At 43.8% G+C, this 26,405-nt stretch overlaps 1 protein-coding gene across 3 annotated transcripts in view; it reads left to right on the top strand.

Annotated features, from left to right (window-relative positions):
* The window catches only part of EVL (Enah/Vasp-like), a 157,367-nt gene extending 132,235 nt beyond the window's left edge, over positions 1–25,132 (top strand). For 2 of the 3 annotated variants that reach the window (XM_055716737.1, XM_005438854.4), the window contains exons 4-14: positions 4,621–4,684; positions 8,880–8,941; positions 13,144–13,373; positions 14,000–14,121; positions 16,925–16,985; positions 18,991–19,057; positions 20,417–20,483; positions 20,589–20,651; positions 22,954–23,020; positions 23,407–23,464; positions 24,524–25,132. In XM_055716737.1, the coding sequence (XP_055572712.1) occupies positions 4,621–4,684; positions 8,880–8,941; positions 13,144–13,373; positions 14,000–14,121; positions 16,925–16,985; positions 18,991–19,057; positions 20,417–20,483; positions 20,589–20,651; positions 22,954–23,020; positions 23,407–23,464; positions 24,524–24,561 (899 nt within the window). In that variant the 3' untranslated portion in view covers positions 24,562–25,132. The remainder of the gene's footprint in view (positions 1–4,620; positions 4,685–8,879; positions 8,942–13,143; positions 13,374–13,999; positions 14,122–16,924; positions 16,986–18,990; positions 19,058–20,416; positions 20,484–20,588; positions 20,652–22,953; positions 23,021–23,406; positions 23,465–24,523) is intronic. The other variant, XM_055716738.1, reaches the window with a different exon arrangement.
* The last annotated feature ends 1,273 nt before the right edge of the window (positions 25,133–26,405 follow it).

The following is a 26,405-nucleotide window of genomic DNA, read 5'->3' as shown; positions in this document are numbered from 1 at the left end:
AGACATTCATAGCATATCTCCTGCATTAATTAGTTGCTAAAAATGTAGATCACAACAGCTGTGAAGCTGCAAACAGGTCAGTAGCAAAACTGTGTCTCCTGGTTATTGTGCTGAGAAGTGCTCTTCTCTGTGAGACTGTTCCCAAAGGCTGTCAGGGTCAGGGGTAGCTCACAGGGCAACTCGAGAAGCATGTTTGAATGAGGATGCCATCAGCAAGAGCACTTAGTGTTCATGTCTGCTCTGCTCAGGTTTGAGAAATATCTAAAAATGTGGAGAGTAGTTAAACGTAGAAATCCACTTGAATTTAAAAAACCCTCAGTCAAACAGGTGTCTGATGTATGTGCGCTGCAGAGCATACATATACAGTCCCAAGTGTAAAAATAATCCCTGCTTTCAGTATCTGCATGAGCTTTGGCCAAGCATGCTAAAAGCAATCTCAAGGACAAGAGAAACAAGAGGTTCCACCATTACAGAGATAGAAGTTATTTGCAGACTTCACATCAGATGGTGGTGAGCCTGGGTCTGCTGAGTAGTCTGGATTGGGACCGGGGGTAAATCCAGCAGAACTGATGTTTGTGGCAATGAACAGACCTGAAAGTTGGGTTGGGCTCTTAAGTGTATTGGCCAACCTCAGGCAAAATCTTGGTTGCCAAAACAGGTTGCATCTAACCTTTTTCTTTAGGGTTTGCAAATTAAGGTTTCATATCACTACAGAAAAACAATTGGTTTAAATAAGACCACAGGCAGGATGCCAGAAGGAATTACTTCTTATGGTTGTGAGTAACTCAAGCAAGACTGTAACCAGTGCCAAACAGAACCGGTGTGTTTCCCCACTGGTGGCAAGAAGAGCTGTAACCTCACTGGCAGCAAAAGGTGCGACTGCCCTGAACACCCTGTTATTCCAGGACAGCTCCACATGCAACTTTCCTCAAACTCTTTTCCAACCACTTCCAATCAATACAAGCCTCTGCAGGAACAGAGAACAGCTATCCCTGTTCCCACAAGCTGTGACTGACCTGTGCAGCTGGTCTAGGCTTTCCTTCAGCATTATCTTACCAACTTTTACTCCACCCTTTCTTGTTTTACACAGGAGAGAGGACAAGCTACCTATTACAGGTTCATCCTCCTCTTCTGTTTGTGCCTGCCTTTTTTTTTTGTCTCCCAGCTTTGTTAGAGTACTTCACTTCCAAAGCACTTTAGGAAGAAAATTGTGCTAAACAAAACTAATGTGCAGAAGAGGACATTAAAAATATCTTAGGATTGGGTATAAGTGAAGATAGTTCACTTCTTGAATGTCTCACTACCGGTCACTAGTAAAATAGAAGAAAAGTAAGTTTGGAAAAGATTTAAATGAATGAATGATGTTTTCCTGCAGTGTGTTGGTCTAAACCTGTAATCAGAGAAATCTAAACCTGTAAAAGAGAGGAATTGGTCATTACTTGGGAAACACTAATTGTTACATGTCTCAAGATATTGGAGAGAGAGTGAGGCATATTGGGAGCCATGCAGTCATGTACCCTGTGCATCTGAAAAGTTGTCTGGCTGTTTAAATTAGTGTGCGAATACAAATATCTGCAAATTTTTCACCAGTTATGCAGAGTTTTTGAATGTCGATTGTTTACTGAGTCAGGCCTGAAGTAGCTTCTTTTCTTCTGATATTTTTTCTCTTGTTTTTGTCTGCCAAAAGAGGAGGGTATTTCTATAGAAACTATGAAGAAATTGGCAATTTCAAAACATAATTAGGAGTTTTATGTACTTCATTTTAAGGACATTTCACACTATGACCAAATAATAATAAGAACAAAATGCTGCCAACTGAAATGATCAGCTGGGGTTCTTAATGTAAAAAAAAAAACACATTAGGGACTGTTAATGCATGGAGCTCATCTCTGAATAAAGGAGTGAAATTAAGTCACTTCTGTGAAGTGAGGGGAAAAATTTCCAGTAGCATTGTCTGAACTGACTTGTGGTCTGCCCTGGGAATATATTGGGTATTTGCTGTACCACAGGCAGATTTTTAAAGACAGCGTCCATTTTGCAACCATGTATTGCAACCAAAAGCTGTGTATTTAGTATCATGTGCGGTCTTAATCCTGCAAGCATACGCATACATACCAGAAAACGTAAGTAAACTTATTGAATTAACTAGGACTCTTTTGTGTTGAAAATTGAGATGGACTTGTTTGCAGATGCATATGCATCTTTCATTTACTTGCCTGCTATGCAAGGTCAGCTTGAGAAAGCTCCGGGTGATAAAAAGCAACAATCTTAACTTTCAGATGCGTTTTGTAATGTTGCCTTAAAAGGATTTCCTTAAGCTTCTTTCCAAATTGGTTTGGTTGGATTTGTTTGGTTTTAAACCTATGTATCTAGTTCATAACAGTGCCCACAGGAAAAAGGAGTTGGGTTTTTTTTGTGTGGTGTTGCTAGTCTGGTCTTTGATTCCTTCTGCATGTCTAGTATTAGTCAAACTGGCCACACTGCCTCGTTTTTCTAGGCATTTGGCCCCAAGAGGAAATTTATGCCAAAGTACCAGATTAAGATGGCATCGTTAGAGCCTCCTATATACTTTGACATGATTTATTGCCTTTCTTGTTCATGTTGGTGCTTACTTTTAGTCCTCTTCCCACGCAGAGTCTTTATACAAGGGCAGTTTTCTCGTGATGAAATTATATGCAGTGATGAGCATGGCTAAGGCTTTTCATGGTGGAATTTGTTAGCCAGTGAGGGAGGTGTAACTGACTTAAGCCTTGAAAGTCTTTCACCCAGAAGTCTGCTTACTGAAGTATCTCACAGGTACATGTATGTGTACAGGACAAGGTGGGTGTTACCTGCACACACCAGAGCCAGGGAGCAAACTGGTGTCACTGCTAACTGTGGGGACCCTGGTCCAATTCCACAGGTTGGGGATGGGACCTCACCTGTCTTCCTACTGTGTCGGAAGTTTAAATTCACTCTGTAACTGCTGCTCGGGGGTAACTCTGGCCTTCTTTCACTTCAGTGGTGAAGATGCAGAGTACGAGCATTCATGCAGTAACATGGCATCCTTGTTACACATTGAATACCTTACATGTGAGCCTTCTGCTTTGTGCTTCCCAAATACCTGCTAAGTTTTTCCCCAAGGCTTGTTTCCAAAATAATCACCCTCAGACGCACCCCCATTCATTGTTTCTTGTGATCTTTACAAAATGTGGCATTTCTGTCTAAATAGTTTGCTAGAGGCCTGTGACAAACAATATTAAGTTGTCAGTTGTGAGGCATTAAAGAAGTTAACTGTCTTCACTTCATACCCAATCCTAAGATATTTTTAAATGTCAGGGCTTTTGACTCAGTACTTGTCACTGGCTCCATTTTGGGGATACCCAAAACTGGAGTACATAGTCCCAATTTTCAGAAAGTGCTGTGTTTCCTTTCTGCAAACGTTAGTCCTTAAACATGTTTCAAAAATATGCACAAATTACATCAGAATCAGTCAATGCTCTGGAATTTCTGACTGCAATCCATTTCTGCCATCTTTCCCGTTTTCACACAGTCATGCTTTCTAAATTCGATTTCAGATACAGAAACATATACAGAAAATGGAGAGAAATATCCTTAATGGTTTGTGAGTGATATATTTGGGTTTGCAAGTGTTTAATTCTGATTTGCTCTTGTTGGATAACATTTAAAATGATGAAATTTAGCATTTGATAATGAAAAAAATATGGTAGACATAATAACTTTCTGCGTATAACTGATCTATTTCTCGGTGATGTTTATGAGGAAAATTGCTATTGCATTCAATAGAACTATTGTCTGTTTAGTTCCAGTTGATCAATGGAACAATCCTCCTTCCATCACATGCAAGACCACTGTAGCTTATGTTACCAACAATTATTTTTATTTTCAGAATAATTCCTCCTTTCAAAAAATGACATGTATTGTCAGTGTGCTTGATTAAATGTCCAAGAACAAAGATTAAATGATCAGAGTCGAGAGAGATGTGACTTAAATGGGTTTTGTTGGTGAATGCCAGTGAAAGCTCAGCTTGATGTGGATCCTGCAGAAGCAGAAGACCAACAGCACTGTAAAAAGAAAATCCACCTTTGTAAAAGGCTTATTTAATTTTGCACCTCCTTGCACCTTCCATCACGTAGCTTCTTGATGCCATCTCGACATCAGAGCAGCACTAGCTAGCATGTATGCTCACAAAGTCAGCACTGTGGTTGAATCGCTGTGCAAGCACAGAATAATCCAGGGAGACTAGATCTGAACCCTGTAGAAGCTAGAAATGTATCCCAGTGCGATGGACTGTCCTTCCACAGGATATCTTTTGCAACACTATGGGTCTTCACTGGTGCCAAGAGATTAGTATGTACTCTACAGCTACCATGATGCCAAGTTTCTGGACAAATCTGCTCATCAATTTAGCCATTGGATTCTCCTAATGGAACTAAAAATTTACAGCATGTGATGATCTGTCTAATAGGAAACTAAAAAAAAAAAGACAAAGAGAGTACAATAATGTGTGAAGTTTTTTTTCTCATAGTAAGATGGAGAAGCAATTAATCTGAGTGGCACTGTTTTTTGAAAGTCAGCCACATTTACTTTTCTAATAGCATTTTCTCATTGTTTCTGTAGGTCCAGCTGCGCAGCGCCAGGTCCAGAATGGGCCATCTCCAGATGAAATGGAAGCACAGAGAAGGTGAGTTAATCAGTTATGGTAGAGTTCTAGTTTGTAACTTGGATGGACGCGCAGTCCTTGCTCACCGATAAGCACTGTTCATTTTCCTTGTACCTGTTTTAAGCTGATTCTGAGTTTTCCATAATTATTGCTAATGATTCTGTGGTGACTATTAAAAGGTGAAGTGAACTGAAGGTCTAGGTAAATTCTTTGCTCAAAGACAAGCAATGTTCAGAGTTAAAGACAAACATATTTAAAAGCAGTTTGTAGAGAGTGTGTTTCCTCAAGCACATTAAGAAAGCCTAAACTTACCCTATTCTGGATCACCTGCTGGTGGTGACAGTCATATTGCCCAGGGAGCATCTGATGGATCATATGCGCTGTCAGTAACAGTTTTGGCCCATTTTTGTGTATGGCTATTCCTATATCATATGCTGTTCATATGCATACGTTTTGCTCTAAACCAGGACAATAAGTGAAGGTGTAGTCACGCCCTTCACCTTTACCCATATGTCAGACTTAGTGCCATTATTACACATGGCCTTTTCTCTAGCCGCTAGGAGTGGTCTCCTTGACATCAAAGGGAAGGTGGACAGGAGTGTCTGTCCTTATATGCCTGTGTCCATAATGAAATTATGAGACCCATTTCATTTTGGTTTTGGTGATTCAGCCTAGATTCTTGTAGCAGCAGTAGAAATCCCTGTAGCGGCAGTATCTTCAGCTTCCTCTGCTGAGTATAGGACATGCCTATCCCATTCTGGACAAAGTCTTCTAGTCTGACTGTTAGTCCACGCTGTCAGAGCTGTGATCCGCCTGCCCAGCATCGGTGGTATCCGCACCAGCAGCACTGCTTAGCCAGGCTTGTGCTTCCTTGTTGGAGTACAGGCTTGCGCACACAAGAAGCGCACCTTTGTTACCCGTATTTCTGCAATTCTATATTCACTACAAGTGTGTTTCTGCTACCATATGAGAAACACTGGAGACTATTCTGCCATAACACGCATAAGCTGGTGAGCCTCACTTCATCAGGAGTGCGCTGGAGTACAGAAATCAACAGGACCTGTTACTGCTCCAAGTTTAGTGCCTGGCATTGCTTAAATGAGGTGTCTGCCTTTGCTTCTGTAATGAGAGGAGGATCAGCAAGTGCAGCTGGCTCTCCGAAGGACCTGACCCAATGTTTGGTTCAGATAATAAATAGCTTCGTAAGGATTTTAGTGGAAGCAGACCTGCAGGGGCGGTTCAGCACCAAAGCTGTCAGACGTTGGTCTGATGTGACAGGCACTCAGTGGGCTCTGCCTTCGTTTGTAGGTTTGACTGCCCTTGCAGGGGCAGCCTTCCAAGGCTACCGTTCTGACTGGTCCCTACACAAAACCGTGTATAGGTCATTTAAGGCAAGGCCCTTACACAGGCTGTGGTGGGTACTTAGGATTCTCTCTTTCCCCCTCCAAAAAAACGTAAGGTAAGTGTAGGGCAACTAGTTTCCCGTGCCTTTATTAATAACTCTGAATGGCCTGAGATTCAGTAGGGATTTACGTATGACTATTAAATGGGTCAGCGGGTAATGGTATTTCACTTGAGATTTGTCAGATGTACTTTGGGTTAGCAGAGCTATCATAAAGGTCAGAAGAGAGCTCCTGCTCGCCCAGAGGCAGGGGGATGACGCCTGTCCCCGCTGCCTGGCTGAAGGGCCTGATCCAGCTCTTCACTTAACCAATGCAAGTCACTGATTCTTCAGACCGTATGTAACTCAGACCTAAAATTTAGGTGTCTAGTCTGTACATTTGAAGTGCAAGCAACTTAACTACATTAGAAAAAACCCCACATTTATTGTTTTTAATTTAGAGACAGTAAAAGCCTTTTGGGTAGGTAATATTTGACTGCTACAAGGCACATGGTCCTGGGAAAGCTTCTTCTGCTCCGCTAGACTGGAATAAGCTATGCCAGTAGATACACTCAGATATTACTGCATCTGCACTAGAGGATTTTCAGCTTTAATTATGCTGATGCGTTCTTTAAGCATAGAGCAGACCTAATTTTGGACCTAGCTTTTTTTTAACATCTTGTAAGCAGGCAAAGAAATGAAGTTATGGTAACTACCCTGCAAATTTGTCTGTTTAAAAGGTTTTTTAGAGACCTTTATATAAATGTTGAAAGAATATATTTCTTAGTCAGAGTGTAATTTGTCCCCTCTTACGCTTTACTCCTTGCATACTCCTTAAGCAGCCTTGTGCCAGTCTCAGGCTTTATTTAGTTCTGCTGGAATAAAGTTGACTTCCGAAGAGTGTAAGAACTTCTCCTTTTAGCACCTGTGGAGGGGTGCATTTAGCATGTATAAACTGCTTCTGCTTAAGGGCAGACAGGGCTGGAATGAACCCCAATGATTTCAAATGGCAGTAGCTGACCCTGTCTTTGTGGAGCACCCTGCACCCGTATCTGCTCTGCAGACTCTAAGGACATGGAGACGTCTTACCCATATTTCTTTCCTCGTAGGGGACAGTATGCTTAGGAAACTCTCAGTACTTATGTTTACAATTTAAATTTTAGCAGTACAGTTGATGCTGTTGCATACGTGTTCAACCCATAGCTATCAAGTAAGACCCAGGGTATGTACTGAAGTAAAGATTTTTATTTATTTGGTTTAAAGTATCATAGCTTAAGTGAAAACAGTTGAATCAGCCAACTAAGACTGTTCCTCAAAACTGTTTCCCCTTTACACATACAATAATTTTCTCAGATGACTATAATAGTTTTCCAGAAATTGCCTATGTTTGATGGCTTGCATGTCCTGAATATAAAACCAGTTTAGGATCGATCCCTCCACAGTGAAATGATGGATTTTCCTTTCCCATCTATGGAATTAGAACTGAAATATGGGAAACTTGTTTTGCAAATTAAGACATCCTTTTTTTTTCCCTGCATAATATAACTTTATTTTTCTGGACTTTTTTCTTAAAAAATCTTCTATTGGTATGTAAATAAGATAGAATTATTTAAAATTGCAGACTCGGGAAAGTACAAGTAAAAATGTAACAGGAAGATCTCTCTGAAGTATTACGTAAGGAGTTGAAATAGGAGTGTTGCTTAGAGTTAAGCTTGCCTTACTGTACAGACCATGAAGTCAAGCTGTTGCAAAAAAAAGAAATCCATATGCAGTTAAGACTGGCTCAAACATACGTGGAACAAATTCAAGGCAAACTTGGCCTCAAAACCATGGAAGAAAATTATAATAAACCTTATTACCAAGCGCTTCAGTAAGGTAATTTCAGAGTTACGTTTTAGTATTGCTGAAATCTTTAGTCCATATCCATGCAGGTGGCAAAAAGACTGGCAAATACTCTAGGTTTTCGCTATTAATCTTTTTAACAAGAGCAATGCCAGGGTGAGTTTGTGGCAGGGGTCAGTGACAGCTGCAGAGGTGTTGCAGTGTGCGAGAGCAGACCTCTGCTGCTAGACTTCGGGAACTGCACATCCCGGGAAAGCAGAGCCCGGGTCAGTGTATTTCCCTATGTATTTCCAGGCCTGGGAAGCACGGGAGCTAGCAGCTCCCGGGGGGAAAGGTGCCAAAAAATCAGCAGTGCAATGTTGTGGTCAGCAGTTGTGGAGGAAACACATAGCCGTGGTGCCCGTGGCTGCGCTGGCAGGCGCAGGCGGTCAGCGAGGCTGTCCAGTGCCAGCAAAGAACTTGGTTGCATGCAGCTGGACAAAACAGGCTTTGTACAGTCAGCACCTAAACGCAGGTCAAGCTTCCTTATATTTTCATTCAAGTCCTTTGGGCTCCTGATCCACAAAAGACTCAGGACTGTGTCATTTTATGCGAGACGCCCCTATAATCTTCCCTTGCAATGTTCACACGCTTCAGGTTAACAACACGCATGGTTGCTGTGCTGTCCTGGGCCTGGGGCACTGACAATCGCTTGTGCAGAGCCCATTGAGGAGTTGTCATAAATGGATGAACCAACCCCTGCGGTGTCCGGCCGGTGCAGGGCAATGTTCAAGTTGCGCTTTCCCAATGCATGCAATGGTACCGCTGTGACCAAGGCAAGTGAAGCCAAACCCACCTCCATCTTATCCCTAATGCTCTAGGGATTAGCATTTCTGTGAGGATCTGGCTCACATCACCCAAGACATACAGTTTGAGTGCTTCTCAATGTATAACGTTTTTACTCAAAATTATAAAGAATACCTAATGACTGAGGGTTTTTCATTGCTGTTTCAGACAAGTGATGGAGCAACAGCAACAGCGCCAGGAATCTCTGGAAAGAAGAACCTCTACCACAGGCACGTATCAAACCAAGCAGATGTAGTCTCTCCTTGCTTGTCTCCTTTGGCTGTAGTTGGGTTTTGTGTGGTGCTTCACAAGAACTAGGCTGCTAAAAGTGGTTGTAGTTACGATAACGTTTTGAAGCATTTATAGCTAGAGATTTACATGCATTTGGACATGGTTTGTTGTTTCACAGAGGCTCAGGTGCAGCTAGGTAGGTTTTGTGCTTGGCAAAGCTTGTACAGCTGAGGAGGATTTTAGGGGTACCAAGAGGGCCTGGCCATCTTCCTTCCACACCCATGAGGACAGCAGGTAGCACATCCACCGCAGGAGTGACTCCATGTTTCCAGGGGATGTAAGCATGATGGGGTTCATGTGCTGGATGTGCCAGGCTAGGCACTCCCCATTGCTCTGCAGCACAAAGCAAACCACAGTGCGGAAGAAAATATAGCTTTAGATGCTCATCAGTGGGGATTTTGTGGTCATGAAGTGAGAGGTTTTCTGTGAGCTTAATGGAAAAAATATATATATTTAATGAGCTTACGAAAATCTTCTGTAGCATATTAAGTTGCACTAAGCTGAGCGAAGCGATGACAGGAATAGCTTATAACTACAAAGTATGGCTTTGCCTCTCTGTAGACTGCAGAGCAGGCAAGCCAAGATGGCCATCTTGCGTCTGGGCTTTTGTTTTGGGGAAGTTTTTTCAGTTAATCTGGCCACAGAAGTGAAATGTTTTTCCTCAGCTGTTACGGCTTTTTAGGTTTTGACGTGAAACCAGCTCAGACACACACACACACACCCTTAGTCAGTGACAGGAGTGTTGGACTCTGTTTCGACAGAGGTTAGTGTGCTATTCTGCATAGGGAACATAGCCAAAACCCTGCCTCGGCATCCCCAAAGAGCAGGACATGGCTCTCAGGGACTTCTAGCTGTCCCCTCCCTGGCTATGGGGTGGCCACTGCTGTGTTCAGCATGCCCCTTGCAGCTGCCCTGGTGCAAGGGTGATGCTCATGATGGTGTGAAGGGCTTGCTCATGATCCTGACTCAGATTTACATAAAGTTTGGAGGAGCCTCACTGGCACCAGAGCACACAGCTCTACCTGTGCTGCAGGTCCTGCTCCCCATGGCCATGGGGGGAGCATGCAGCCCATCCCCTGCTGCCAGGATCCTGCTCTGCACAGCCCTCTGGTTCTTGCTGAGGGTTGGAAACCCCCAAGCCAGTGCCTGCACCATCTCCTCTTTGCTTTGTTTGAGTTTCTGTTTGCATTTACTTCACAGTTCCTTTCGCTCTGTTCCGCTTTGCCTTGGTTTCGTTCCGTGCCACATACCCATCTTATTCTTTTCATTTGTCTTTTCTGTTCTTTTAGTTTCCACCCCTCAGATAAGCATGTGCTCCCCCCCCTCTCAGCCCCAGTCTCCACCTCCCACCTGCAGTAACTGGGGTGCTGTGTCCCCACCGCCGCCTCATGCCAGCGCTGTCTCTTCAGCACCCGCTGTCCTTGAGCCTGCTAGTCAATCCTCTTTCAGATCCCTGCAGAGAGTCAGAGACACCCCCCAGCTTCTGCACAGGCACTCAGCCTCCGAGCTGCCAATGGCCCGGGGTTCCTCTCCCCCAGCCTGCCCAAACCGCAGGACCATAATAACATCAGGCATCAGGCGAACCTCGCTGTCTCCACCACCTCCCCATCCTTCCCACTTTCCCTTCACCTTTCGCCAGCCTCTCAGGCGCTCTTCTCTTTCATGCTCTCCTCGGTCTTCTGCTTCCTCTGCCACAAATGCACCACCTCTGCAGAGGGGTGATGTCCTGCAGCCACGTGGTCCCACCATCCTGCCTGTCATTCCTGTCCCACCTGACAGGGGCAAGGGACCCACAGATAAAGCAAGCCAGGAGACCTTGGCAAACATACCTCTGAATGGCTATCCTGAAGAACAAATTGCTTTAGGCCCCTCTGGGACCCAGGTGAAAAGTGTGGACAGGTGCTTCTTTCCACACCTAGGAGCTGCACCCTCCTCCCCGCTGCCCACCATCGCCAGCCCCTCCAGCTCCTTTGGCCAGGCTCCCTCCCCATCCTCCCATCCATCTTCTCGTCCTCCACAGCAGTGGTATCAGTCCATGTCACACTGTCTTCCATTGCCTCCCCCTTCCGCTGCTGTGTCTGAGGTGACTATGCCCAGGAGGACCCCTCTTTACATGACTTCATCAGCCATTGCCCACTTGAGTAAGTACTGACTTTGAACGAGTTGCGACCTGTATGAAGCCTTAGCTTTCAGGTGCTTAAAAAGCCTCGTTGGCACGGCCCGTGACCACTAGAAAAAGGGCCGAGGTGCCCAAGGCTGCTCCTGCTGTATGTGATTTCTGAAACTAAGGTGGAAAAATATCGAAATTGCTCAGGAAAGGTCCAGGGATCTCCTGAGCTAAAAGCAAGACAAAAAGCAAGAATTACAGGACTGGGGCCCTGTAGCTGGGTTGTTGCAGTGCATATTCTTACTGTATTAGCCCAGAAGGAGATTTTTATCATTCAACAGAGTGAAATTGCATTTGGCAGCGAGCTTTATACAAAATCTATTTTCAGCTGGTCCAAACATAGCGGATGGGCTCTTCTGAAGCTGGAGGCCAGGTCTGCGGTAGACTTGTCTGTTTAGCAATATTGGTAGAGGTTGTGATTTTTATTCTCTTTCCTAAGCGGTATTTCTGTTACCAGCAAAAGAGATAACATGGATTTTGTTATAGTTACCCAGAATCCCCTCTGCTTGTGTAATTTATTTCATTCTAGAAACTCTTTTCCTCATATAAAGTGCATTTATACTTTGGTTGAGTTTATACCAAGTTGAGGGCTTGTCCCTATAACTATTCCAGCAAATCTTTTCCATTGCAGGCAGACCAAGAGCTTGGGTCTGCCACTTTGCATATGGTCTTGATTTCTAGTGCTTGTCTAAAGCCTGCAGAGTCAGAACACTTACGAGTAATGCCTATTTGCAATTCAGATCATATGTTTTGTGACTTGGATCCATTCCTGTTTATAACCACATATAATGCTTAAATGACGTGCCTAGAAAAGGAAGAAAACTGAGACATTTCTTCTCACTTTCTGCTGAAAATATTACTGCAACCACTGGAGGCTCAGTCTTCCAGCTGATATAAGTCCTTGAAATCCACTTAGTTCAATAAACTTATTTTAAACTCACATTAGTCCATTACTTTGACTCAGTTCAATTTTTGCCTCAGGCTGGCCTCTAATTAGGTGGGTGTAGTTTTGCAATTACAATTAACAGTACCCACAATGAATTACTAGCTATTATGTTTGTGAACCAGAGAGGGCTTGAAACATTTAAAGTATTTCTGGTAGCAGCCATGGTTCATTTCAAGAATGGAATTGGAAGTGTGAAATAATAGCAGAGGTAACCACAGAAATAAGGCAGTAGCGTAAGAAAACCTAGATAAGAAGAAAACCAGGCTGCTAATGTTAAATACAGATTCCAAATGTTCCTCAGCCAAAACCCACCTGTCTTTCAACATAACACTTCCTGAACAACTGAACCTGTGATTATGTATCAGGAGCAGCCTGTGAGCTCTGAGAGAGTGTAACATGGGGAAATATCCTCAGGGAGGTGTATTTGTTCAACTGACCTGTTAACAGACAGGCAGAACACTGCAACGGAGTTACCCACCGCCAGCCCCTCCAACAGGCTGCTGCTCAGGGAAGCTTGGCTGGACCTCGAGGTGCTTGGAGCTGGTCTCCCCCGTGTCATTTTGCAAGACCAGCTGAGGCCACACACCTGTGCAACAGAAAGGAGGATGTGTCGCTGTAGCCCATGATTCTGGTGAAAAGCTGATGTTAACCACCGTCTACAGAGTTGGCTGATGTCATTTCATATCTCCATGTAGAAAGCTGTGAGAGAAGTGAAGAAGCTGCCACTTATGAATTGGGAAGTGTTGTCTGTGTTTTGATTTTGGCACAGAATAAAGCACTAGCCCAGCCAGGGAGAAGAGGAGGGAGAAAGCTAGTTTATCAGTGACAGTGTCTCACAGGAGGACACAACTGTAGTTGATGGACCATTGATGCAACCACCATTTCCCATTCTTCTGCGTGCTTGGTGCTTCCTTGCATTGATCACTCGTCATGCAGTTAGGTCATGGCCTTGGGAGCAGGAGCATGACTTTGCGTACAGGCTGGAGGAGGTTGCGTTTCATGTCTAATTGGTATTCTCTGCATTTCAGGCCCAGCACTTCCACCTGGTCATCCCAGTGGCGCTGCTGTGATCCCTGCTTCGTCCGGGGGGCCCCCACCTCCGCCACCCCCCCCAGTCCCTCCGCCACCCATGGGAGCTGCACCACCACCACCACCCCCGCTGCCAGCAGGCGCTAGCCAAGGGGCTGGCACTGAAGATGGGTCAGTGTCAGGGCTCGCAGCAGCTCTGGCTGGTGCCAAACTAAGGAGAGTTCAACGGGTAAGGAGATGGCACTGGGACTCTCCGATGGGCTCTCCTCCACTGCGGGAAAGCCTGGCATAGCTTGGTGTAATGATCCACAAATCCAGTGTGAAACCGTGACACATGCTGCAGCTGACCATTAGGGGAGCTTTTAAATGTGAGTTTGTAGTGCAAATAAAGCTGAGCAGGAAATGTTTGGTATAATTTCTGCTCTTCAGAACATGTTCATTAGCAAGTTCTCATGTTGCCAGGATTTCATGACTACTGCATAATCCACCACTGTACTATTTGTTAGTATTTTCAGTCATTGTAAGTGGTTAAAACTGCACCATGCTTCCAAAAACCAGTGTAGACTGGTGAGGCCTCACAACAATAGGTGTCCACTTAGGTCAGGGTTGCATAACCATAATCATGAACAAACAGCATGGTGGGTTTTTTCATTATCTGCCGATATATTTGCCTCACCCAGACTGTTTCTGGGTTTAGTACGGTCCATGTGGGTCTTCTCAAGCCAGAACACATCCTATCTCTTGTTTTGGGCTGTGATTGTGAAGGCTGTTCCTAATAATAAGGGAAACTAATCATTAAGGGTGTGGTTGTAAATTAATCTTGTCATTAACTCCAATGTTGATTTCTGTCTTAAGCCAGAAGATGGTTCAGGAGGGTCCAGCCCCAGTGGGGTCTCTAAGAGCGATGCCAATCGAACAAGTAGCGGAGGAGGCGGAGGAGGACTAATGGAAGAAATGAATAAATTACTGGCAAAAAGGTTTGTACTAGGACTTCGAGTAAGCACTAGCATGAGCTCTGTAGCAAATTGTGGTACAAGGAGCTGTCGTTTTTGGTTTGCAATGGGTCACTGTGGTGGTGCTTTGCAATTTGACAGCTCCTGCATAGAAGTCGGTCACCAGCATTGCCCAGCATTTAATATGAAAGTGTAGGTGTTGCTGCAATGATACCTGGCAGAGTTTAGCTGCTGTAGCAGATCCTGCCGTGTGGTAGCCTTCAAAGATAGTGATAAATATATTCTCTGGCTTTTGCCATTTTACCAGATCTATTTCAAAGTTACTGTTTTCAGAAAGAATAAACTATGAAAGGAAGTCACAAGTCATTCCTTATGCAGCACATTCAGGATGTTGGGCCCAAAAATAGAAGTGCAATAAAAGGACAACATCTTGACAGGTAAATTATTATTGATTCTCAGGGTGTTACAGACAGGCTAGCTGAAAGTTACTCCAGTAAAGCGAGTTGTGATGTATCAAGCTACCAGCTGTTAAAAGGCACTCAATTATTCCAATTATTTTTTTCTTTTTCTGATGCGAGCACTGTGCTGCTTCTACGCTGAAAATAACTGAGCTGCAAATCTTTTCCCAGGGAGCTGGCAGCAACAGAATTGTCTCTTAAATTTTGTTTCACAAAGCCATGGAACTCATTGGAAATACACAGGTGTCAGTCAAGGGTGCAATCTGGGCACATGCTGTTACACTGATACTGAGGGGACTTCTTTTGGCTGCAAAACCCTTTTTATGTGTAAGGCCATGGAGAAAGGAAGAACCTGACACTGTGTTTTAGGTTGCTTTTACCAGGCTGGCAGCCAGGAAGTAAAAAAGTTGTTCTTTAAACTGACCATGTTCAGTACAGAAATCACAGAGTGGTAAGCATGGGATCTTGGGCGCCCTTTTCTGAGCAGAAAACCACACGCTTAGAAACAGGGAATGTGTCTAATGCTGGGAAAGTAACAGAAGAAAATGCTTCTAAGAGCTCAGGTGGTATAAAATATCACTCTCTAGATCTAGTGGCTCCCACGAGAGCAGCCCTTTGGTTCAAGTCTGAATTGCAAGCAGAATAATGAACTATCTCACAAATCGCTATAATTTCTAGCCCAGTTAAATTTGTAGCAGGACATAAATCTAACACTGATCTCTCACCCTGACAAATACTTCCCTCACTCAAGTTTGTGATGGTTATAACCTTTTTTCCCTCAAAAGAATCAAGTAAATATTGAAGAAAGACTATAAAAATTATTACTGATTGAATAAAATTATTAGTGCAGTTGAATATCTAGAAATAATTCCCACAGAGCACTGTGTCCTAAAAAACATGCATGTGTTTTACTTCTCTGTATTTTTGTCAAATTTACATCAAATCCTGCAATTTGTCTATCCAGTGAAGCTTTTCTTTTGCCAGTGATATGAAAAAAAAAAAAAAATCCTCTGACAAACTTGTGGCAGCGTTTTGCAACTCAGAAGCCTTTCTAGATGCCACTTGGGATTATTTGGGTCTTTTTCTGAGATGAAGTTTGTCTGCTTCAGAAGCAAGAATAAATGACAAATCTGTCATACTGTTGTTTTAAAAAAGCATCTGCTAAGAGTAATGTTCACAGGTGGGTGAGGATAAGGATCATCACAACCAAAATCCATGTGGAGACTGGAGCTGCAGTTCCCCTAATTGTCTAAAATGGGAAATGGGATATCTTCTAGGCAACCAGTACCTGGCACACTTGTGTACTGTTTAGACCCAAAACAGGGCTTGAAAATCCATAATTTGGTTTTCTTTTCTTCAGCCAGTGTGGCTAACACCCAAGAAGTTTTACCATGTGTTCTTCAAAGATGAACAATGAACATTTTTTTTATTCTCATGTCCAGTTGCTCTAGTGGACTGCTTGTAGCTCGTTGCCACTTGCTTCTTGGAGTTTTGCCTCTCCTGGGGAAGCAGGACAGAGTGGGGGTCTCAGGTCCTCACTCAGCTTCTGTAGGCACCACCAGCACTGCCAGTCCTGGGACTACAGGGCTCGGGAGGTCTTCTGCCTTTTAATTGGATTTGAAACAGCAGTAATCTCCTGTCACTCACCAAAGGCATTTGAAAACCCAGGCTGGTGTACTCGTTTCCTGACTCCTGGTCTCCAGGCAGAGCTTTCCCATCCTGGAGTGAGCAGGGGTCTTGGCTAGCAGAAGTGGTGGCCATTCTTTCCCAGTGAGGATGGACCTGGGTTGAAAGGCTTTTCTGATTCTTGTCCTGTCACATGGGAGCGCTGCCACAGCCCTTTCTCTGGGTGGGAACAGGGATGGGGGGATATAGGACAGATGGAAAAATGATACTGAAGCTGGCTGAGAACATAGTGCCATCACTGCCATAACAACCCGAGCCACCTGGCGGGGGTGAGCTGGCCCTTAGAAACCCCCGTGGAGGTTTGGGTTGTTCCCTCCTGTGCAGGACACAGGAGCCACCACTTTCTGAGCCCTAGAGAGAAACCATCCTTTTCTTACCCAATTTTATACCCAGCTGTGCTTCCTTCCTCCGCTTCGACATGTTCCCTTATGCTCTGCACCCTGCGTTTCTCTGTTAAATACCATCTCATAATATTGCCATTCTCCCCGAGTCCTATCACCAAGGTCTGGATGGCTCACCTCCGCCCCAGCCCTAAGCAACCAAACACATTCAGCCTTTGTCGCATTCCCTAGGATGAACTAAATAAATAGTAACTCCCTCCAGGGTCTGAATCAGCCTTCCCACGTGGAGGATGTATTTCTAGAGGGTTGACTGTGTGTCCTATCTCATGTTCCTTTGCAAAGGAGGAAAGCAGCGTCGCAGTCAGACAAACCAGCTGACAAAAAGGAAGAGGAAAGCCAAAACGTAAGTGAAAGACTCGTCACTGTTGTGCTTTTCCAAATACATTGATGTGCTGCCTTGTAAACCAAAGTCCTGGGCTCAGTCACTGTGTGCAGCAGGCAATGACAAACTGTGCTAATCCAGGAACAGATTTACATGTTCAAAAGCGAAATGTAACCTTTCTTGGGAACAGCACCCTATAAACAAGAATTGCCACCTTATTCATAAGTGAGGTACTGTCCAAGCCAGGTTAATGGGCACTTTCTCATGGTGTGATCTGAGTATTGTAGGGTAGATTCTTGCCTGTTAAGAAGATGCACTGAACCTTCTAGCAAGTCCATTTGAGATCACGTTCATGTTTCCTATTTTAAATTTGTGGCTTCAGCTGAGCTGAAGTGGATCATCAACCATGTGGTGTAACTCTGGATTGTGAACATGTATGCAAAGCAAGAATTGGCTCACTTTGGACCCCAGAGTGCACATAAAACATGTCTCGGGGAGCGGGTGGTGGTGAAGGGGTAACAGTGTATTAACCATAAGAGCATTCAAAAGTTAAAATTATGTGATCATGATACTTACACTAAAATGAGATAGACTTTGGACAACTTTGGGGAACTTTTGCTTCATTACTGTTCTGTCTGTATGTTGTTCACAAAAGCAATTAGACAAGAGTTTTGGTTTGACTCGGTCTTTACACTGAACTTGATGCAGTGATTTTGAGTTCAACATGCGGACTAAACCACTTTTTTACCCACTGAACTTGTAAAGCATGGGAGATAGTTCTAGTTTCAATAGAGGCCAGGATTTCTGCTGTATCCCTTCCCATGTGGTGCTTTTCTAGGCTGCTTCTCGTACAGCATTCCTGTTGCTAGCCAGCACCCTTGTGAAGGCTCACTGCCATGGCTGTAAGTTCATAATGCATCATGTGTGCCTCATACCACCTATACAGAGATATTCCCTCCAAAGACAAAGTAGCAGCCGCTCAGTAGGAAATCCATTCAGAAACTACAGGTCTTGCCCTAGTCTGAAAGGTTTGTAGCAAGAACAGGAATAAGCACTTTGCCCCGTTTAAGGAGAGAAGCAGCTACTTTCTGCATGTTCCTCAAAGGATGCTTCAAGCATGCGATTTGCCTATTGAACCTGCTATGCAACCATTGCTCTTAATCTTGCCCCAAAGCTGGTTATGAACCATACGCTCAGAGATTAAAGGCATCATTTAGCTTCTGAGTATTCAGCCTCTGCTGCCTTTCTGCCCCTTCTCTCTCCTTGAAGCTCTGCATTAATTTATATCCCCAATCGAACTTTTTGATAGCACCAAACTGTTTGGAAAAGTGTTTTAGAGAACATCTGTTTAATGTGTATCTTACTCCAGATATACTTTGTGGCAGAGGTATCTTCTGTCAAACTGGATGCAATTCCATTTTACAGTGCAGAGTTAATGCTTTGCCTGAGTGTGTTTTGAGGGCTGCTAAATAATATTGACATTCAATATATGGGTGAATGTTGTATGATCTGTCACACATTAATCCCAGAAAAAAAGAGTCCAAATCTGTGAGGTAGCGTTTAATCTTGTACTTAGGAGGAGTATTGACTGATTTATGTTCTGTTAGTACCTGGACTACTGTCACTGATACCAGCAGCTGTCCTGGGCTAAAAGGCTGGGATCTGACCTTCAGATGGCTCAGTTTCCATATCAGAGTTTCTAGATTTGGGAAACAGATGGTTTGTGTTTAGACAACAGCAGCCAGCACTTGAGAGTGGTAATTCAGCCTGGTTTGGTGTACAGGGATGAGAGTGATTCAGTGGAATCATGAAAAAGCGACCTTATTAGCAAAAAATAAAAAGGGTCTATTTTGCCATGCTAAAGGAAGAGACAGGTTAAAGTTTAAATAGCCTTGAGCACATGCCTTGGCAGCAGTCCCTGTTGGACATGGTTGGAGGAAGCTTGCTGCAGCTGGTCTCCAGAGTAGAATAGGACTCTGTGCATCATCTCCAGAATTCTGTAATGTCCTGGTTTTTCTCTTTGTAGGATGATGCTAGTACCTCTCCTTCACCCAGTACACGAGGTCCCGCCCAGCAGCAGCAAAATTCATCAGGTATTAAATCAAACTATTAGTGTTGTAGTTGTCGTCTTAATCTAGTCTTTTCCTCTACCACTAGACTCTTGCGTTCATTGTCCTACTTCTGAGTGCAGCAGCAGTAACTAACAGAAAAATTCCCCAGTACACACTGCTTTAAAAACTGTACTCAGCAAGAAATGGTGATTTTATATGCTTCACAGCCAAGAAAATGACAATACAGCCAGTTTAGTTAACAGGGTCCAGTCATGTCATTGAGGATCTGTCTTCAACATTGTGTACCTAAATCTTTAAGAGAAAAAAGCTATATTATTTTACTTCTGGTAGTGTAACTCTCCTGGCTTATGCAGTTGGGGTTTGGGTCTCAAACTGTTATCCTTCCTTAAGCTAGTAGCTTGTTGCAGTAAGCCTGATCCTGAGAGTTACTAAGTGAAATTAAGGAGCCCCCAGAATATGTTTTTCCTATGATGAGTTGAAATAACTGCATCTGAGTAGATAAGCTGCAAGCCAGTCAGATTCATCCTTGCATCAGCCTTGGCTTTTATACATGCTGAAAGAAATCTCTCTCCCAAGGGAATGAGTATTTAACCATTCCAGCTTCCTTTTGGAACAAAGCCATGATTTGCATGCTTTGCAAGGAAAGGGGAAGAAGCCAGGAGAAAGGTGCATGTAAATGAGGAACAAGATCTAGAGATTTCCTGGGAGTGTCCGTAAATTTTTTTAAAGAGCTTTTTAGGACCTCACAGGGGAACAAACCATTGTGTATAAAGTTGCGTATCTTTCAAGTCTCTGAAACCATTTACTTTATTTTAGGCTATTTTCTTAGGAGGAGATTGGGACGATAGTAAGCATTTTCAGTAACAAGGGTTATGTAGTGCAGCTTTTGGGAATGTTCTGTGAGTTAGAAATGTAGACAACATTAAATAAATTCTCCGTGGAGATTTGCGTAGTGGGGGTCTCACTGCCTTTCTTTAGATACACCCAGATTTTCTGCCAACTATGGAGACAAAAAGCCTAAGACTTTTTAACTTAAAATATAAGTAAGTATTGTACTGAATAAAATAAGCCTTACAGCAATTAGCCTTTATTTCTTAATAGAAGTGATTTATGCTTTTCCTCCTACTGTTCCAGTTCCATGTCTTTTTAGTATTGTTTAACTATCCAGTCCCTAATTCAAGGGATCACTAAGCAGATTTTTGCCGATGCTTTCTCTATAATGTAGGCAACTGCACTCATTCAGCAATTCTGCTTTCCTGGATCTTTCTAAGCCACTCATCATCACTGAATGAAAGCAGCTGTAGAAGACAATCAACTTCAGGATGGTTTTATCATTAGAGAACAAATAATAAACAGTAACTTTTCATTTTTGTTTTCTAGACTCTGGGAAGAAGCCATGGGAAAGGAGCAATTCTGTTGAGAAGCCTGTATCTTCATTACTCTCTAGGTGAGCTGCACAAGGGTGACCCTGTGGCTGGCTAGCAATTGGGATGGTCGCGCTGTCCCCATGGCATGTGCACAACTCATGTCTCGTTTCATTCCATTGCTGTAGAAATCCATCAGTGGTGAAGAGCTGTGAAGCTAAGAGCCCCACACAATCCCACGTGTCTTCTAGGTACTGGCTAACAGCCCAGCTTCTTAATTGTCTTGGCTTGTTGTTTGGCTAATCCCATCATTCACTCATGTTTGTCTTCTGTCACATCTTTTACTCATTCTCTTACAATCTGCTTTGTCTGTCACTGCACAAAGTGTGAAGGTAGAATGTGTCGTGTCAAAGGCTTGTTCCATGGAAACAGCCCCCTGCTTAGGTGGGCACGGGCATCACAGACGTTAATCTCACTTAAGCAAGAGCTTAAAGCATCAGTGCTCCATGAATCAGAGGCATGGGCTTGGCAGAGCTCTGTGCCATGTGGAAAGCAGGTTTTGGAGCTTCTTTTTACAGCAGGTTCAGGATGACCTTGCCAGTAAGAGAAGTTTTCATTGTCCAGCCTCTGCAGAAATTAAAAAACAAAGGCAGAAATTATCTGAGGAGATGCAGCTAGGAGAAGGGAAGTTATTCCTTCATCCATGCAACTGCAGTGGGTGCATGAGGAAGGAGAGCAGAGCTTGGTGCAGTAAGTTAGTAACACTGAGCTGTAAAAAGGCCCAGCCACAGACAGGGCATTCAGAAATACAGAGTACAAAAGCTGGCAGGTGTCAGAAGCACAAAGCCTATAGTAGGACTCCAGAAGTCCTGTTGGTCAGAACAGCCAAGCTGCAGTATCACCACCCGTGTTCTTACCCACAGAGATTAAGATAAAGTTTGATGCTGGACAGCTAAAGGGAGGCCTCCTTCCAGTGCTGGTCCAGGACCGCCCAGTGTTACTGCAGTACTGGATACTGAAATAGATGGGTGAGCTGAACGAGGGGCTAGAACACAGGCTAACGTATGTTTAGCATTTACTGCAAAGACATGTCCCTTATTTAACACTGTTACATATACGACAGTGCTGATAGTCTGCAGAGAGAAAGTTGCCAATGGCAACTATCTGCACATACCTGCTGTTGTGTTAAAGATGCTGGAGCTGGAACGTGCCCTGCCCAGACATTCAGAGGGATCCACCAGTGCTACTACAGCAAAATACAGTCCCTCCGGCTCTCCTAAAACCGTGGGACACATTGGTTCTAGGAAATACGTGAGAGTTTCCAATCAATATAGAAAGACCATTCCTTCTCCTTGCAAATAGAAATGAAACATGGGCTATGTAAAGCAGCCAGCACGTTTTCACCACCTGTCTTCTATAATGGCATTCCATCCTGGGAGGATGAGGAGTTCAGTGGGAAATTATCCTTTCCTAGCTTAACACCTGGTATAGTGCTCAGTCTTTGATTGCTTGAATGACTTCTGGGTGGGGAGCAGAGCAGGTTTCAAAAGTGGTCAGTGGTGACCTGTTTGCATTCCTGTTTAGTTTGATGGCATTTGTATCTGTCTTAACTGCCAGCTTAGCTGTGAGATGGTAGGAGACATGTTAAGATTTTCCTGAGAAAAGGCTGCAAGATCAAGCATACCCCCAGGAGTAGCAGACTCTCAACTAGCCCCCAGTTTGGGCCCAAAGATTATGGCAAAGGTATTTGAAGGCTTTTCTACGAATTACATAGCGTGGTTAATTTTTTAACTGTTTTAGTGTTACTGATTAAAAGAGAAAGTCAAGCAGCTTCTGCTTCCTTATTTTATCAGCTGTCATCAGAGTTAAGCTCACTGACTAATACCATCCTGGCAGACTGATAACTCAAGTGTACTAGCCATTAAGGACAGATGGGTTTTGTTTCTGGGTCAGGGAAGAGTGCCTGTGCTACACAGTGCTATTGACAAGCTCCACTTGACTGAGTCAGGCCTTCCAAAGAAAGGATTACTGGGTTATTATTTTCCCTATAATATTTTTCTAACCTGTATTCTACTGTTTAGCACCCAGTTAAAGTCTAGGTGCCCAAGACAAGGTTGCTGTACAGAAAAGAGTGTGAGAGAAAACCAGACATCTAGCTTGCAAATTGCAAATGCTGTAATAAAATACATTGCCTTCAGGGCGTAAAGCCTGTTTAACATCTCAGTATTTTCTAGTCTGAAGTCACTGAGACTCACAACACCAAAAATAAAGGAGTAAATTAAGTTTCAGCACAGTCTTTGTGCTCCCTCCAATACATCTGCAATAGGAGAAAGCAGAATCTTTGGAGGTCAGGCCGCATAAAACGGGAGCAGTGTGCCGCTCTCCAGCTGCCGAACACTGCTGAGCAGCACAAGAGGGAGCCTCCAGTCCAGCATTCGAACGCGGGAGTTACTGCCGTGGGGTGGATTTCATCCGCGCCATCAGGTGTGTGCAGCTTAGTGTGCATGGCAAGGAGCTGACTGGCTTTTTTGTGCTCTTCTTCCATTTCTTAAGGATGAAGCCAGTGAGCAGCAGCAATGATGTGGCTATGGATGCCTTAGATTTTGATCGAATGAAACAGGTGAGTGAAAAGCTCTTTCACACTTACGAGATTTGGTGAACTACCCATTTTCCCCCATGCATGCGCTGTACAAGCAAAACAGCTGCTCAGTCTTTTGATTTCCTCTGTAACTAGGTGCTTAGAGAAGGGTGAGCTTAGAAGCTGGTGAGCAGCAAGAGAGCACAATCTCACTGCTATTTGATCAAGATGTCTGTACAGAAACGTGCAAATAAATATGCCAGCAGCTTCTGCATCCTTGGCCTGGGAGTGCAGATGTAGCTGTTAGTAGTGCCAGGCTCTGACCACCAGCGGAGGCGGGGGACAAGCACAACCATGTTAAACTTGCATTTTCTTCCACTTGGGTAGACGGAAATTCTGAGCAGCTGACTTGTGTTTTGTCTCATCAGGAAATATTGGAGGAAGTTGTAAGAGAGTTACACAAAGTGAAAGAGGAGATAATTGATGGTAAGAAAGAGAAAAATTATTATTTTTCTCATCTTTATGACTAATTTCCCATAGATAAGATGCTAGGAACTGCAGAGAGTTCCCTGGTGTTTTCAGACTTCTCTGAGCAGCTCTGATTTATATCAACATTTGAAGAACAAACATCTACCTTATCTGAGCTCTGATCGTGACATTGTGTTTACATCCTTTATTTTTATGCTCTTGACAAGCATTTTCACCACCAACTTGTGAGAAATTCACTGGCCGGTGTTTCTCACAGGTGGGAGGGTGAGAAAGGGCCTGCCCGTAGCCCATGGCATGTCCATTTATCACAATCAGGGAGCGTGAAATTGCTTGCAACTAGCTGGCCACACAGGTCCGGGATGAGGAGGGGACAAAGGTACCAAACTGAAAATCCTTCCCAAGCATCTTCTGTAGGCTTCCTATGCTTGAAGAGCTATTTCAGAACTTCACTCAATTACAGCTTTCCAAATAGCCATGCATTTTTATAATTCACTGAAAAGTACAGCATCTGTACTAAATGTGTCAGTACTTTTTTTATAAATTGCTCTGCCATATATGACTAAATGTATTTTTCAGGGCCATTATTGAAATGCACAGCAAAATGCCTATTTGAAGTCTGCATTAGGGCATACGAAGATGCATGTCCACACCCTGCACTCCCCATCTTAGATTCACACAGAAGGGGGAAAAGAGGAGGTTTTGAAACCGCTAAATCCATTCCCTGTCCCCTTGCCCTAGACCTGTGTGCTCACAAAACCTTGGGGTGGTTTGCAGTTGAGGACACCCTCGCCCTTAGAGTACCAACCCAACAGCTTGGCTGTCAGAGCCTCCCTGGTTCATTCCAGTACAAAATAAGACATTCACATAAACGACAGCTGCAACTTCTTAAACCAGTACTGCAGTTTGCAAACAAACTGCTGACTGCTTACCCTTACTCATCCTTTTGCCCTCCACTCATCCTTTTACCAGCGCGTACTTTCTGCAACCTCTATACTTAGCGTTTTCCATCACACTGGGTATAATGTTATGCATTAACTTTTTGGTTTGGTTTTCTAGCCATACGGCAGGAGTTGAGTAGAATCAGTACAACATAGTGATTGCAAAGCATTGGGACGGTACTAAGAATACTAGGAAGACCGGATCATTTCTAAGTGTACCAAGGTCATGCAAGATGGTGAGAGAGGACACCGGCACTGTCTTTGTTCTTATACCCTTTTTATTAGCAGACTCGGCACACTTTGAAGCTTGCTGCTGCCTTGGATTCGCTTCATTTTAAAAGTCTTAATCTAAAGAATATTAAATTTTAAATTTCTGGATTTTTTAGATTTCATCTGACACTGCACATTGGATTTGTCAGCCTTTTTTGTATTTTGTATTGCTTATTTAAATGTATTACCTTTCTTTTTAGTAGTAGATAAGAACACACGTGAACCATTTGCTTTTGATAGATGACTTCAAAGTAATTTTACTAGTAGTCTGCAATGTAAATGAAGATCCTTTGCCAACAGAAATGTATTGAGGCATCACCAGAAGAAACAGAGACATGTTAGTTGTCAGCCAACAAGTTCTTTGTCTCAGAGTTATCACAATATAAAAAAAAATGGTACGTCAGTGCATCACAGTATCTGTGTTCATATTGGTAATAAACTGTTTATTGTCCACATGGCCCTGCCTGCCTTTGTTTCATTCGTCCCTTGGGCTCCTGCACTTTTATGTCACTTGGGTTGATGACAAGAGGAAGGTGACTGAGACTCACTGTGGGGTGGCAGTTCTGCCCAGCCAGCACTGCAGAGCCTGAGCGTCTTGTGGCTGGTGCAATGGCAACAGCCCTGCCTTTGTTTAAAGGGAAACGTGGCTCTCACCTGCCCAGCCCTCCTTGTGCCGCCAGCTGAGCACCACCTCCCCCCCAGTCAGGCTGTGGCCACCTCTGGCAAAAAGTTGCAAAGTCAGGGAAGGTCAATGGCTTACGGCTCTTCTCAGGCCACCAGTAACTGTCACACTGTGTCTCCTGCCACCACTGAAAAAAAACAGGTCCCATCAGCTGCACTCATAAGAGCTTCCAGTAAATAACAGGGAGGAATTTATGCAGAGCAAGCTACCAAAGGCATCAGGAGGATGCAAGCTGAAATCACTGGCATGGCATTGCTGAACTAAGGCTTAAGGGGAGTAATTTGTTAATATCGCACGTTTCACCTATTAATGTCGTGCAAGTCTTGAGCTTTATTTCACAGAAAGCGAAGTCAAAGCTGTGAGTGCAGGACATTGAACACTTAACAGCGCATACCCAGCCATAGCTTTCAGGTCATACAGTTTTTTTCCTTTAGAGCCATTATTTCGACCAGCACAGTCTTGGGAATTTCTGCTTGACTTACCTTGGCGCAAGCTTTACATGGCAGTAGTCTTGATACCATCTTCTTGGTAACTTTGTGCAAAAGGCAAGAAATTGGAGTTCAGCTACTGAAATCTATCAAATATTTTCCAAGCCCCTTGCTTTCCTTCAGGCCTTCCTGAAGATTTTCTTTTAAAAGCCAGGCCCCAGGAATGGTTTTGGGAGCAATGCCTGGTGCAGCAGCCCAGGAGAGTCTGTGGTTGCCCCCTTGCATGCATCCCCCAGGCCTCACAGAGCACAGCAGCGGGAGACCCAGCAGAGGAGGTGGGGTGGGCATGCTTTGCAGCTAGTTGCAAAACGATACCTGTTTTGGCTTGGAGAGCATGGGGCTGTTCTTCAGTGCTCTTCAGCCTTTTAGAAAAGAGTCCTTTTTTTACAGTGTGGTTATACTGTAGATTAAATACAGGAGAAATGGAAGAAATTTGAGTTTAATGCAACGGTGAGCTCCTGATTGCACCTGATGGCTGTTAGCTGTTAAATGCAAGCAGAAGGTGAGACAGGTTGAACAGTGGGGTAAGATTTCTAAGTGGGAACTAAAGCAGGCAGACA

Source organism: Falco cherrug, chromosome 7 (genome assembly GCF_023634085.1).
Source record: "Falco cherrug isolate bFalChe1 chromosome 7, bFalChe1.pri, whole genome shotgun sequence".
Lineage (NCBI taxonomy): Eukaryota > Metazoa > Chordata > Aves > Falconiformes > Falconidae > Falco > Falco cherrug.
Note: the sequence above shows the minus strand (reverse complement) of the source record. Positions and strands in the feature narration are given on the sequence as shown.